The following is a 14,415-nucleotide window of genomic DNA, read 5'->3' as shown; positions in this document are numbered from 1 at the left end:
CTGGGTGTGGACCTATACTGTTCTGTTATTGGCCACTCTGTGCTGGCGGCCCACATACTAAAAAATAGAGGAAGATTGGCTGGATGTTAGCTCAGGGCAAATCTTCCTCAGCAAAAACAAATTTCAGCTTTAAATGATATGGGATAGTTCTTATAATTTTGTTGAATAAGAAAGCCAGATACAAAATTGTCTATGCAGTACATTAACCATGTAAAAGAAAACCACATATATCCAGAAATGAAAAAAAGGAAATATATTAAAATGTTAGCAGTGTTTATCTCCTAATGGATGCTTTATATATTATTTTCTTTTATTTGCTTATATTTTCCAGAATGAGCAAATATTACTTAAACATTTTTTTTGAAAGTTACCCCTTCTGAGCTCCTAAACATTTGGCTCCCCCATTACCATGTCAGTAATTTGGACACCTGGGAAAAAATGCTTGGTTGGGTGACAGACGAAGGTTAGCAACATTTTTTGTGTCTTAGAACTTTTCCCCAATCATCCACAGAAAGATCAGTTTTTCTTGCAATTGCCAGTCCTCCCTCAGAAAGAATCCATCACTTTATCACATGATATATTTTTTTTTTAAGTCAAACAAAACCTGGGAACAGAACAGAAGCTTGTGTTGAACCCTGATATGAAAATGAATAGGCACTGGGATTCCAGCGGCCAGAGAAGTGCCAGGGCGGAAGGGATGCTCTGGCTGACAGATGCCAGAGACTGAGGTAGAAGCGCCCCCATTTTAGGCCTGAAATGCCTGCAGGAATTCCAGTCTGCCACTTTTTGGGCTCCGTGAACAGAGTCTGCCCAGAGGCCACTCAGATGACACAGTCTCCCTCACTGCAGGCAATGGCTGATTACAAACGATTGCTGGCTGGGGAAACAGAAAACAAGATTATGTTTCTATGACAACACAAATGGCACGACCTCCAGGAAGCTTTCCCGGACTCCTTTCCCAATCCCCACTACCCCTCCAGGTTGCACTTCTCCCCCAAGGAGCCATGGCCCTGGTGCTTTCCCTGCCCCTCTTAGAGCAAATGTCACGATTAGTGATGTGGCAGCTCATACTGTAAGAAGACATCACACAGATCTTCTTCACTTCCAGGCTCTGCCACTCAATTCCTGAGCCTCAGTTTCTTCAGCTGTAAAATGGAGACAGTAATCTCAGCAGCATAGAGCACTGCCTTCCTTCTGGGACTCTCTTTGGGAACAATCTAACAACCCAATCCTCAGGCTCCTATAACATGATTGTGCCCAAAGAAACTGCCTGGCAGCCCAGAACCACAAAGGAACACTCACTGGGCCCGGCCCAGTGGTGGCAACCCCCCACCCCAGCCTCCCCACCCAGACCTCCAGCCAGCCGCAGCCAGGGAACAGACAGCCAGCAGTGGCTAATGATACCCCTCCCATTTTCTGGACAGAGTAATTGCCAGGTGGGATGACAGGACCCCAATTATTGAGGGTCTGTCCAGGGGTGTGGTCACAGGCATGTCCGAAACTGAATTCAACTTCCCCTCAAATGTGTTACTCTTCCTGCTTCCCATCTCAGAGAACAGCGCCACCCCAAGGACTCAAGTTGCAAATCAGGATATGGTCCTCACACTTCCCTCTCACGTGTGTCTCCCGTTCAATCCATCACCAGCTCCTGTCGCTTCTGCCTCTCTCAAATCCATCCATTTCTTTCCATCCCAGGACTGCCACTGTAGTGCATGCCACTATTCTCCTCCTCACAGGTCTCCCTGCCTCCACGCTGCCCCCTCAGGGAGCCTATCTCCTCCTGTCTCTGCGGAAGGCCCCTCAACTGCTCTCAGAAAGAAAACCAGCCTCAGGAACTTTAAGCCCTCACCTTGCCCCAGTCTGGCCCCAGCTTTCCTTTCTCACCTTGTCTCTCTCCATGCCCTGCCTCATGCCTTGTAGCTTCCCCCAGATTCACTGCCCTATTTCTCAACCCGTGCTGTTCCCCCATCATTAACCTCCTTCTCGTCCTCCCTTTTCCACTAACTTGCTCCCACTCAGACTTAGCTCAGATTTCCACTCATCCAGAAGACTTTTTGCTCCCCCTTTCCCCCTCATACACCCCCAAACTAGGCTAAGTGTTCTCATTGCTGACACTTACTGAGCACTCTTCCAAGCACCTTTGATATCTTAACTCACTTAATCCTCACAACAAACCCTGGGCCTAGCTTCTCCTATTATTCTTACTCTATGGATAAGAAAACTAGCGTTTAGAAGTCAATGCAAATTTTCCAAGGCCAACAGTAAGTGTCTTAGCAGTGCTGAAACCCAGGTCTATTGACGTTTTGTTTTGTTTTGTTTTTTAAAGATTTTATTTGTGTTTCTTTTTCCCCCCAAAGCCCCCCAGTACATAGCTGTGTATTTTTAGTTGTGGGTCCTTCTAGTTGTGGCATGTGGGATGCCTCCTCAGCGTGGCTTGATGAGCGGTGCCATGTCCATGCCCAGGATTCGAACTGGCAAAACGCTGGGCCGCTGAAGCAGAGCTGGCGAACTTAACCACTCAGTCCCGGGGCCAGCCCCATTTACATTTTTTTAAAACAAAAATAACTGTGTTGTCCTTTTCTGATTATAAAAGTACCAAGAAAAGAGTAAAGAAGCACTCCTCAGGGGCCAGCCCAGTGGCGTAGTGGTTAAGTTCGCACGTTCTGCTTCAGGCCCAGGGTGTGCAGGCCCGGATCCCGGGTGGGGACCTACGCACTGCTTGTCAAGCCATGCTGTGGCAGGCGTTCCACATATAAAGCAGAGGAAGATGGGCACGGATGTTAGCTCAGGGCCAGTCTTCCTCAGCAAAAAGAGGAAGATTGGCAGCAGATGTTAGCTCAGGGCTAATCTTCGTCAAAAAAAAGAAAAAAAGAACCACTCTTCCTTTTGTCAATTTGGTGAATACCCTTGGTCTGGCATGCAGTAGGCACTCAAATACCACCTCTCTACTCCTATACACACATCCCGATTTGGACAGCAGTTTATATAAACTGCGCACACCATTCCTGCAGCTGTTTCCTGAAGCTGGAGCCCTTGGGAGTACACCGAGCACCCCGCCTCCCGCATGTCCTCTCCCCTTCCATTGCCCCCAGTAGTGTCAGGCTCTCAGGCGTCTGAGGCGTAACTCCAGCTTGGCTTCTGGTCGACTTCTCTCTTAGGGCTCAAACCACGTCTGTACCGAGACCAAGCCGCGCTCAGGCTTGGGGCTACCCCTCATAGGCCCGGGCATTCCCTCTCGTCTTCCACCCCATGGTCTCCAGCCCTAAACCCGCTCACCAACCCTAAACCTTGAAATCTCGCCACCAAAACCTCGGGCCCTGACCTCCAGACTAGGGTTCTACCTGCCCAAGGTGCCCCCCCCAGTCGGGCTCTGGGGGGCTCCTGCGAGCCCCCCACCGTTCCCCCACCGTCCCCTTCGGGAGGGCCTTCCAGACCCCGGCTTCCTGCTCCACAGCAGGCGCACCCGCGCGGTTAACTACAGCCCCGCCCCGAGGCCTGCGGCCGCCGCTACCCCACTCGCGACTCCCACCTTCACCCCAAGCCCAGGCCCGAGCCGCGGGATCCGCTAGCGAGAAGGGCACCCCCCACCCCCACCCCGTTCTAGGTGCTGGCGCCCTTCGGTCAGGGCCGGGGGCGGCCCCTCCAGCCGAGCGCTGGCGCCGGTGCGTCCCGCTTGACGGAAAGAACGCCCGCGAAGAAATCCGGAGCGGATTTGCATCACAGCAGCACCGGGCGGGCTCGTAGCCGCTGCCGCTCCAAGCTGAGGATGTCCCTATTCCGTCCTGGCCCAGTGGGAGGGTTGGGGGCATTAGGGGAGCGGGAAGGGAGCTGCTGAAGAGAGGAGGTGTGCGCGCTAGCCGTCAAACCAAGGGCGGGAACGCAGCTAGTGGGGTGCAATCTCCTCCCCTTGGTTAAGCCCGACCTCAGACTGGGCCTGGGTACTCATCAAGGGAGATGGGGGCATAGGTTTTGTGTGCATGTGTGTGTCTTGGATTAAAGGAAACAGCACAGGTCCAGGGATCGTGAGAGTCCAGCAGCCCCTACCGCTACAACTAAGAATCTCCTAGCCATAGCCTCCTCAGATGCCCCTACTAGACGCCTCTAGGGCCTTGGTAGCCCTGCGGCCTGCATCTCTGCGACTACTACGTGCTCACAGAGCACAAGCAGTCCTGACCTCAAGTCCTGACCCTGGCTTGTACCATGGCCCATCAGACTTCTTCTCTAGCCACATGGACCAGCCTTGCAGGGCAATTCATTCATCCTGCACAGCCAATCACTGCCCGCTCTGTGCTGCTGTTCATGCTGTTTCTCAGCCAGGAAAAGTCTTTTACCCCTTTGCATCAGCTAAAATGATGCCCCTTCTTTAAGTCCAGCTTTGAAACCACCTATGCATCTTCCATGAAATCTGTAGGAGTCTGTGCCCGTGCCTTCCTAAGCTTTAGTGTACAAAGTCTGAATTCTCTTTTAGCCCTGACACTTCTCGGTGTATCTACCAAGCCTGTTTTCTCCTAAGGGAGAGGCTACAAGTTCTCAAGAACAAGGACCAGGACTGGTTCAACTCTATGCCCCCAGTACCAAGGGGGGTGCCTAGCACTTGATGAGGACAGCAGTGGCTGCTGTGTGATCTTTGGCAAGTCCTGTTCCTTCTGTGCACCTCAAACTCCTTCCTCACCCTTACAGTGAAGGATCTAGATGAGATGACCCCCGAAGGGTGCCCTGTGAGCCAGTGACTTTCTCGATCTCCTAACCTCCTATAATGACCCAATCTTGGGGAGGACAGGGGTCAGGGGTCCATCTGAAATCCTTCCACCTCCTTTGAGCCTGTTAACTGAGGCGAATGTGCAATGTTGCTGAGGCTTAGGGATCCGAAGGACGGGGACCTCAAGGCAGTGAGTCTAGTGCCAGCACTCTGTGATGCCATCCCAGCTGCCAAGTCCTCTGCCCCAGGCTCCAGAGGCCTGACAACCAGCTCTAACTTCGGGGGACAGAGGCTAGCCCATCCCAGAAAGTGAAGAAGCCGCCATTCACAGCCCCTCCCCAATACCTACACACTATCTTTGGGAACAGTGGCAGCAGCCCCTCAACCCTCTGAAGACCAGCCCAGATTCACCCCACTCTCCACTCCAACCTCCTCACCCCCAACGCAGCCCAGCTATCTCCAATCTGCACTGAGAATACCCAGAGGTCCCAGTAGAAGGAGCTTTCTTCACGGCACAAGCTGTCAGCCCCTACTGCTCACTTCTCTAAGTGGAACTCATCAGTTGTCAGAGCCGACCGCAGGGACGACTTCTCCCTGAAATGCTCATCCATGGGCTTTCATTTTACCTATTGAAGCCACATGAAATAACGCTAATCTGAAACCACAGCCCTCAGAATTCAGACAGACCTGGTTGAGATTCCAGTTCTGGTATTCTCTGGCTGGATGATCTTAGTCACACTACTTACCCTCCCTGAGCCTTAGTTCTTCATCTATAAAAGGAGAGCAATGATTTATACACAGAGGGTGGTTGTGGGCATTATATAAGATTTATAGAAACACCTGTCATAGGCACTGACACATACAGGATGTCAAATAGGAGCATTATTTTTTTTTTCTCTTTTCTCTGCCTTCTCCCCTGAAGCTCCTGACACTTTCTGTGGAAGCTGAGAATGGAGATATCTGAAGTTAGAACGGATCTGGACCAAACCAGGACTATAAAATACTAAAAGCTGCACTTAGGACCAATTATAGACTTCAAAAGAGAGCAGAGGAGGTTTGAGGCCTAGAGAGGGGACAGCACTTGCCGAAGGTCACACAGCAGGTCTAGGTAGGTAGAACAGCAGGCAAGCGGGGAGAGGGAGGAGAATGGGGGTGTGGGTAGAGGTCAGGGCTGAGGTATTGAGCTGAATCCAAGGACAGGCAGCCGAGCAAGAGGATCACCAGCTGACATTGCCCCATTTCCCCTGCCCAGCAGGGCCTGGCGTTTGCTTTTCTCTGGAGCTGCTTCTTCTGGGTTCCTGAGTTTGCAGTAGCTTCCCAGAAATGCTAGGTAAATACCCCTGTTGCTTGCTGAGTAATCAACCCCATAATCAGACAAGGGTCCCCATACAAAGTGCTGCCTCAAGATTGGCTCCTTCTGTAGAGATGACACTGGCCCCGCCCCAGGCCCCACCCCAGAGAGATGCCCTCCACAAGGTCCCCCACTAGGACCTTGGTTGGGATTCTGAACCCCACCCCACAGGGTAGCTTTGGTGCACAGTATGTTGCTCAACTCTCAGCATCCTCTTTGGAGAGAGTCTGCTCCTCCCAGTAGCCCCAGGAAAAGTGTGGTATATGGACTATTTTCTGTTTGGTACCTTTCTTCCCAGAAAAGCCAGACATGAGCTGCCATTCCAATGTGATAAGGAGTCTTACTAACCTTTGAAAATGTCCTCGGCTGATGTTAACCTCAATCCTGGGGAAGTGTCTTATGTATTGGGGCCAGTGTATTATGCTACTTGATAATTTTTTTCTTTAGGATATGTCCCCTCTCTGTCTCCACCTCTCACCCTATTCCCCTGATCCTCAGGAATCAGAAATGTTTCCTCTCAGAAGAGGTTTGTCTTCTGTCTGTTTTATTGCAGGTTTGTTTCCTCACCTTAAGCTCCTGTATCCTGGGCTCTCCGCCTCCTCCTTAGTGTCCACGTATGAGCTCCTTTGCCCATCCCCAGTGGGGAGTCCTCTGGTTTAGACATCCACCTGAAGGTAGGGGCTTCACTAATTGACTTCTCGAGACTTCCAGTTCAGGGATACTCCAACCTTGTGATCTGGGACTCAGTGACCCCAGCATTCTGTATTTCTAAGATTCTGTAACTCAGGTTTCACCATGCTAGAGTTCTGTGATGCTAAGATTCCATGACTGGATTCAGTCACCTAGAATTTTATGATTTTTGTGTTTCATGAATTTGTTGATGACATATTGACAACAGCCAGGACTCACCTGGCCTGGGTTGTTTTCCAGAGGATGTAACTCTTGGCTCTGGGTTCTAGTCTCTGAATTCGCTGAAGGGCAGAAGAAAAAGATGGCTGGATAGGTGAACCCCCTGGGGCTTCACAGGGGTGGGATATGCTCAGCTGAGCCCAGCCCTAGGCCCCAGCACTCAGTCTACCCACCTCCCTGCGAGCCTCTCATTTGGGCTCCAGCATCTGAGGGTAGCAGGAAATGCAGGCTCCTTTGCAGCCTTTCCAGCCAGCTTCTTTTCCTCCCTGGCCTGACCCCGGGTCCAGGGAAAGAAAGTTTACTGGGAGACTGGCCTGGCCAAACGGGCAGAGGGGAAGGGAGCGTGAAACCAGGGCAGGGAGCCAGAGGAGGAGGTATGGGAGATTCCCCAGGGAGCCCTGCAGCTTTCCCTGAAGGTGAGGAAGGAACAGAGGCCGGAAGTGGGAGTGTGGATGGGGGCACGGGTAAGGGTGGGGTGACCGGTATTGCATTGTGGGGCTGGAGCTGCGCTTCCGGCTATTGACGCGCTGGTGACAAGGGACCTGCAGCCCGGCGCCCTGGGGGCCGTCTGGTCCAGCCCCTACCCATTGACTTTGTTCCTATGCCCTGAGTCAGACTCCCAGGAATCCCCAGAGGGCAGGAGTTGGTGGTGAGGAACCTGATCCTCCAGGGTTCCTTCCCGGGAGGGCCCACCAAGGCCAAGAAAGGGAGCAGGATTTTCCAAGGATCACAGTGGAGTTTGGGACAGAACAAGGACCAGAACTCCCGGCTCCTGCCTCCAGCCCAGAGCTGTTCCTCCCACTCTCCAAAGGGTCTCAGTCTTACAAAAGTTTCCCCCCACTCACGGTTTGGCCCGATTCTGGGCTAGAGGATGGGCCCGCCTCCAGGCCGCCTCCCCAAAGCCGTCTGGACCCCTCCTCCAGCCCTGAGGCGCTTGGCAAAGCTGCCAAACCCGATTTTCCGGTGGCTGCCCAAGGCTGGGTGGAGCTGGAAGCCCTCCTCCAGGCATGGATCCCTCCGGCCTCTGGCCTCTTTCCCCTCCCCCTCCCCCGTTGACCCCACCTCCTGCTCCTCTCGCACCTGTGCCACCACCACTTCCTCCACCTGCCTGCCATCCCTGGGCTGCTCCCGGGCACTGGGAGGTGTGGTCCCGCTCTGTCCCTCTCTGGGCCTCAGTTTTATCATCTATAGGTGGGGAACAAAGGACTGCCTCCCAGGGATCAACTGTTGGGAGGTTCCAAAGACCTGCTGAATAGCAGTGGGCCACCACTTGGATGGTGGGTTGGTGCAGTGTTAGGAGCACAGCCTGGGGTGTGAGAAGGAAGCACTGCCCTGTGGAGTTCTGAGGTGTGGTTGATGGGGTGAAAGGTGCAAGGTAAGGGAGTGTGCCCTCTGGTTTCCTCAGGTTACCTCGTGGGAGACAAAGAGATGGAGAACGTCATCCCAGACTAAGTCCCCTTGTTACCAGCGTTCAGAGCCCTCGCCACAGTTTAGTGCGCGCCTGTGTGATCTGGTTAATGTCTGTCTCCGGCCAAGCTGTAACTCCCCCCCAGGAAGAGCTCCCACTGTTGCTCACTGCTCTGTCTCCAGAACCTGGCACCCTCCCTGGCTCATCACAGGCACTGACTGAGACAGAGTTTCCGATTGAAAAGCAGAGGCAGAGGCACCCGAGGGGCTGGAGACCAGCCAGGTCAGCTCACCTAACCCAGGCCCCTGCTCCCCGCTGCCACACAGCCCGAGCCGCCTCTGGCCTGGGAGCCTGGTGTTCTCAGCCTCCAGGGAGCAGTGGTGGGGTGGGAGAGTGAGCTGTTCCCAGTCATACAGGGAGCCACCTAGACTAGGGTGGTGGGTGCCCTCTGGCTGCGGCTGCCTCTGGGAGCCTGGAGGGGGAGGAGAGGTGGGAACCTGGAAGGGGAGGGGCACGGGAGGAGCCGTCATTGCAGAGGTGCTAAAAATAGCTGGAAGCGATGATGTCATCGGGTTCCCACAGCTCTGCACCCCCCACTCACACACATACACCACATACACACGTCCTCTCACAGACATAGATACATACAGACACAAGTGTGGGCATGCATACACACACACACTCATACATGGGAGGGAGACTTCTGGGTCCCAGGGCTGCAGGGGCAGGGAAGTCTGGTGAGTGTGTCTGCATGGGTGTGTGTGTCTGTGTGTGCCTGAGCTTACATGACTGTGACTGCATGTGTCTATCTAGATGCTTGTTGCTCGTGTCTAGGTGCATGCATGTTTGTGTCTGTGTGTGTTCACTTGTAGGCATGTGTATGTGGTGTTACATGTGGGGAGGTCTCTGGATATTAGTGCATGTCTCTGTTTATAGGCATGTACTTGCATGCACATGTTTGTTGCATTGTGTGTCTGTGAGTCCACTTATTTACATGTCTGCATGTGTTCATGGACTGTGTCACATGTCCTTATATGTGTGGACTTCCTTGTGGGCCTTGGGCACTAGCCCAGCCACCTTCCAGCTCTGATTGAGGTTCAGCGCCCACCCCCCTGTATCTTGAGGAGCCTCAACCCCCATCCAGCACTGCCTGGGCACAAAGTGTCAGTGAATTCTCTGCCCCTCCCCTCCTCTCAGGGTCCCAGTCTCTGGGAGTAGATGGACACACACAATTCGTTTTCTCCTCACAGGCTTCTCCAACTCCAGGGCACCAGGCCAAAGGTCTCAGGGTTTGCTCCCACCCCTATCCCTCAGGGAAGGGAGCCCTGGAACTGGAGCCAGATCTTGGAACACTGGGATACACACTAACCCAGGCATAAAGTGACACATCAGAGGAAGTCCCTCACAATGTTTCCTGCCAGTGAGACACAACTCTGGAGACACACCCCACAGAAACCCAGTTACACCTGATGACACACTGGCATGCACTCAGAAATCCAAATGGAAAATCCCCAAGCCAGAGTGCTTAGCACCCTCCCCCTTCCTGGACTGAAACTCAGGCTTGCCCCACCCCCAAACGCCCCAGCTCAGCTGTTAGTCCTGGAAAACACTGACCTCAGAGAATGGCTGGGGGGCTGAAGGCAGTATGCCCTTCTCAGAAGCAACCCTCTCCTCTTCAGGCTGCCCCCCATCCCCCTCCTGACCTTCATTCCTCTTCGCAGAGCTGATTCCTCTCTCTGGCACACCCATACCCTCACAAACACTCCTCGACATACACAGTCAGCCACAGAGGCACATTTGATTGCAAAAGCACACTCAGCCACATGTCTGCTTATATTCCCATTGTCCTGGTCTCACATACACGCTCTCAAGACATGCACACCAGCAGCTACACCTACACACTAACCATCCTAGGCATACAGAGCCACATACACCTCACACTCGAGTGCTCGTAGGGTTACACTCAAGCACTGATATCCTTCTTTCATTCTATCCCTTTCTGATCTGTGCTTCTACCTCTCTCCCCAACGACCTGGCTCCCTGTACCTTTCAATACGTCCACAGAGACACTTTACCCAGTGCAGATGGGAGCTCAAGGCAGGAAGGCCCCCTACCTCACAGGGCAGATGAAAAGCTGAGGCCAGAGATGGAGAGATGGTGTGTGTTGCTGACCTTGTCCTGTCCTTCCACTGTCTACCTGTGATCCTTGCTGCTGTCACTGAAGCCTGTCCCTAGGAGTATTCAGCCCCAACCCTGCCCTCATACCCTGTGCAGTCAACTGGAAACGCCTCGGAGTGGAAAGGCACTTGGAGCAGAAATGATTGTATTTGTCTGCTGTTCACCACCTATGGCCCCTAAGAGTTGCAGGTCTGGAGTGAGCCAAGCTTCTGGACTAGCTTCTGGGCATTTCTAGAGGATCAGGAAGCTGCTGGGTTGACAGAAGTGTCTGAGAACTAAGGAGAGGAAGGAGTGGGAAGAGTGTGAGGAAGGCAGCAGTTCCAGAAACGCCATGGATCCTAGACTTACCCCCTTTCCCCCAGCCCTCCCCTTCCAACCAGCGCATTCTCCATTAAAGCTCTCAGCCTTTAGGACGCCTGCCATCAAGACCATACCATACCCTTGGGGTGATATTTCAGAGAGTGTGCCCTCTAGAGTGCCTATGCAGGGCTAATTGGGGAAAACTTCAGTGGTCCTGTTTTTCTAACCTCCCACCCTGGCTCAGGGCCCTCGGCTAACCTTGCGGTGCAAAGATCCACACGCTGGTGGTGGCAATGCGGGTATTGTTGATACCCATGGCCATGGTGCCAAGATTGGTGGCTGCAGCAGTGGCAGCTGGGCCTTGGGGTTTCTGCCGGTACCTTCTGTGGCTACACTTGAACATCCTGGGAAACCGGGGCCGAGGCCATCCCATACCTGGCCTGCGATAGGGGGAACTTAAGCCCCGGGGCCGAGGGACGCGGACAAGGTGAGAAGGCCCCATTGGCACAGAGAGCTTCTGTAGTGTGCCTGAGGGGGCTGCTGGCTGGGGCAGCTGAGGCCTCTATGACACATAGAGTCTGCGTGAGGGTGGTGCTCTTTATGACAGGTCCTGGTCCCCAACCACTCCCCGCAGGTCAGGGTCCCTCACTAGTCTCTCCATGGGTCAGCCCAAGAGCCAGAAAACCTCAGCTTGGCCCTTTGGGAAAAAGAACTCTGAGTAGGAGAAAATCACCCCCTCACTTTCTCACTCATCCACAATAACAATATTAACGATGTTGATTGAGCACTTACTACATGCCAGTACTTTACAAGCATTATCTCATTTAATCCCATAACAAGCCTACAAGGAGATTCTATCATTATTCCTGTTTCATGTACAGTCAGTTCTTGTTATTCACGGTAGTTCTAATAAAGTCAACACCATGAACACTGAATTAGCAAATATTGAGCTGATGCTTCTAGGAGAAATACAGGGTTAGAGTCCTACCAGCCTCTCATTACAACATTTTCATCAACTCAATGGTTAGTATGTAACCTAGTTTTATGTGTGTTTCTATTTAAAGACACCTAATTTAAAATATACTGTTCAGACATTAACATTGAACTCACTGCCAACAGCACTATAACTTGGACCTGAATGAAATTTATCTAACACTCGTATTTCCTCTGTGAGGCACATCACAGCCGCCTTCTTTTTTTTTGAGGAAGATTAGCCTTGAGCTAACTACTGCCAATCCTCCTCTTTTTGCTGAGGAAGACTGGCCCTGAGCTAACATCCATGCCCATCTTCTTCTACTTTATACATGGGACGCCTACCACAGCATGGCTTGCCAAGCAGTGCCATGTCCACACCCGGGATCCAAACCAGCGAACCCTAGGCCACTGAGAAGTAGAATGTGCGAACTTAACCGCTGTGCCACCAGGCCGGCCCCACAGCCTTCTTGTGCTTAAGAACACTAGATAGCGCTTCAGCATTACACTTGGGGGCTATTTTAAACAGCAAAATCACCAACAAAAAGCACAAAAGTGTGAAAAAACATGACGCTAAAGAGACCACGAATAGAACACTTATTTCCGTTATAAGAGCTGAAGCGAGAAGGCAGAGTGTCCCCTTGTTCAAGCTCAGCTGAGGACATATGAGTTGGGCAACTCAAATTTTTGCAGTTCTGCACATGTCCATGAATGATCACATAAATACCATGAGTATTGGTTTGGGGTTACAAGTAAATTTCAGTGAGAAGGTAAATTCACAGATATGGAATCTGTGAATAATGAGGATTGACTGTGTAAGGAAACAGGCTCAGTTGGGTGAATTACACATTTAGGGGTGGTGGGGGTTCATATCATTGATGGCTAAGGACCAAAGTCCAGACATTTAACTCTCCCTATTCTGCACTCATTCTTCATTCTTTCAATCTTTCAGGAAATGCTCACCAACATTTTCATACATGCTGGGCCCTGGGGACACAGATGAATGTCACTAGCCCTAATTCTTCCTGAGATGAAAGAGAAAGCCATGTGGACAATCAGTGCAGGTAGAGGAATGGCTAGATCCCCAGGTGATGTAAGACTTGCCAAGCTGGGTTGATCTCCTTTCTTGTAGGAGATAGGAACATCAGTGGCTCTGCCAGGTCTTGCATTGAGCTGTTGTGGAACTTTGGACTTGCCCCTTCTCCCTCCGCACCTCAGCCCCCTTTCCTTTTGCCTCTTATTCCACCCGTGGGCCCCCTTCCAGCCTCCACCTTTTCTCTGTTCCTACAGGAGTCTGCTAGGAGACTGTGGAGCCCTCAGCATTACCCTCAAAGGCCTCACACCTCCTTCTCATCCAGCCTCTACTCTTGCCATCCTCAGTCTTAGAAATTTGACCTCGCCCCCATCAACTTCTAGCCACTATACCTGTAAACTTATCTGCCCTTGGCCATCTTCTTCCTCAAATCCCTGACAAAGGTCTTCTCTCCTGCTCTTTCTGGAAGCCAGCCCCTCCTGCCTTCTTAGAGATCCCATCAATGTAGACAGTCTACTTGGTGGTTAAGACATAGACTCTGGGGCCGGCCCAGTGACACAGTGGTTAAGTTCGCATGTTCCACTTTGCCAGCCTGGGATTCACCAGTTCACATCCCAGGTGCGGATATAGCACCTCTTAGCAAGCCATGCTGTGGCAGGCGTCCCACATATAAAGAAGAGGAAGATGGGCATGGATGTTAGCTCAGGGCCAGTCTTCCTCAGCAAAAAAAAAAGAGGAGCATTGGCAGCAGATGTTAGCTCAGGGCTAATCTTCCTCAAAAAAAAAAAAGACAGACTGGCACCAGCCTGACTGGGGGTGAATCCTGGCTCTGCCACTTACAAGCTGTGTGAGCATGGCAAGTACTCAGCCTTTCTGTGCCTCTGTTTCCTCATATTTAAAAATGGAATAAAAAGAGAATCTATCTCATAGGATTGTTGTGAAGGAGAAAAAAGACTTCCTATGTATATAATGCACTTAAAACATGATCTGTACAAATATTAGTGTCATCAGCCTGCCTCTCCCCTATCTGTTCAGCTGCCTCTTCCCATTATAAAAACAAAACATTTAAAAATCCACTTCATCCATCCCACACCGCCTCTGCCTGTGAGTATCCCCACTCTGACCTTCTCACTCTGTGGTCATTCCTTTATGTCCTGGAGTGGGGAAAAAAATCTCATTTTAAAACCCTGTAACTTGGGGCTGGCCCCGTGGCCGAGTGGTTAAGTTCACGTGCTCCACTTCAGCGGCCCAGGGTTTCACCAGTTCGGATCCTGGATGCGGACATGGCACTGCTCATCAAGCCATGCTGAGGCAGCGTCCCACATGCCACAACCAGAAGGACCCACAACTAAAATATACAACTATGTTCTGGGGGGATTTGGGGAGAAAAAGCAGAAAAAACAAAAAAAGATTGGCAACAGTTGTTAGCTCAGGTCCCAATCTTTAAAACAAACAAAAAACCCTGTAACTGTTCTGTGATAGAGACCAGGAAACAGAGGCTTAAAACCGAGTCTAAGAAATGTCCCCAAGGTCACACAGCTAATAAGCAACAGAACCAGGATTTG

At 51.7% G+C, this 14,415-nt stretch overlaps 1 protein-coding gene and 1 long non-coding RNA gene across 2 annotated transcripts; both read right to left on the bottom strand.

The window, feature by feature from the left end:
• Positions 1-292: 292 nt before the first annotated feature.
• On the bottom strand, positions 293-6,799 carry LOC139081906 (uncharacterized). The gene is made up of 2 exons (XR_011537381.1): positions 6,618-6,799; positions 293-877 (listed from the first exon to the last, which is right to left on the bottom strand). It is a non-coding gene; the product is annotated as an uncharacterized lncRNA (long non-coding RNA).
• A 3,874-nt stretch (positions 6,800-10,673) lies between these two features.
• On the bottom strand, positions 10,674-11,400 carry P3R3URF (PIK3R3 upstream open reading frame). The gene is made up of 2 exons (XM_070609755.1): positions 11,104-11,400; positions 10,674-10,820 (listed from the first exon to the last, which is right to left on the bottom strand). The coding sequence occupies exons 1-2, from the start codon at positions 11,345-11,347 to the stop codon at positions 10,777-10,779; spliced, it is 288 nt and encodes a 95-aa protein (XP_070465856.1). The 5' UTR covers positions 11,348-11,400; the 3' UTR covers positions 10,674-10,776.
• Between the last annotated feature and the right edge of the window lie 3,015 nt (positions 11,401-14,415).

Source organism: Equus przewalskii, chromosome 2, assembly GCF_037783145.1.
Source record: "Equus przewalskii isolate Varuska chromosome 2, EquPr2, whole genome shotgun sequence".
In the NCBI taxonomy this organism is placed as follows: Eukaryota; Metazoa; Chordata; class Mammalia; order Perissodactyla; family Equidae; genus Equus; species Equus przewalskii.
The sequence above is the reverse complement of the archived record's forward strand: the minus strand, read 5'-3'. Positions and strand labels throughout refer to the sequence as shown.

What these genes read in the sequence shown, in the direction of transcription:
- P3R3URF (XM_070609755.1), bottom strand. Translation starts at nt 11,347, where the DNA reads ATGGGGCCTTCTCACCTTGTCCGCGTCCCTCGGCCCCGGGGCTTAAGT. An exon ending in GTGGATCTTTGCACCGCAAG is followed by an intron (nt 10,821 to 11,103) that starts GTTAGCCGAGGG and finishes TCCTCTCCTTAG; the next exon opens with TTCTCAGACACTTCTGTCAA.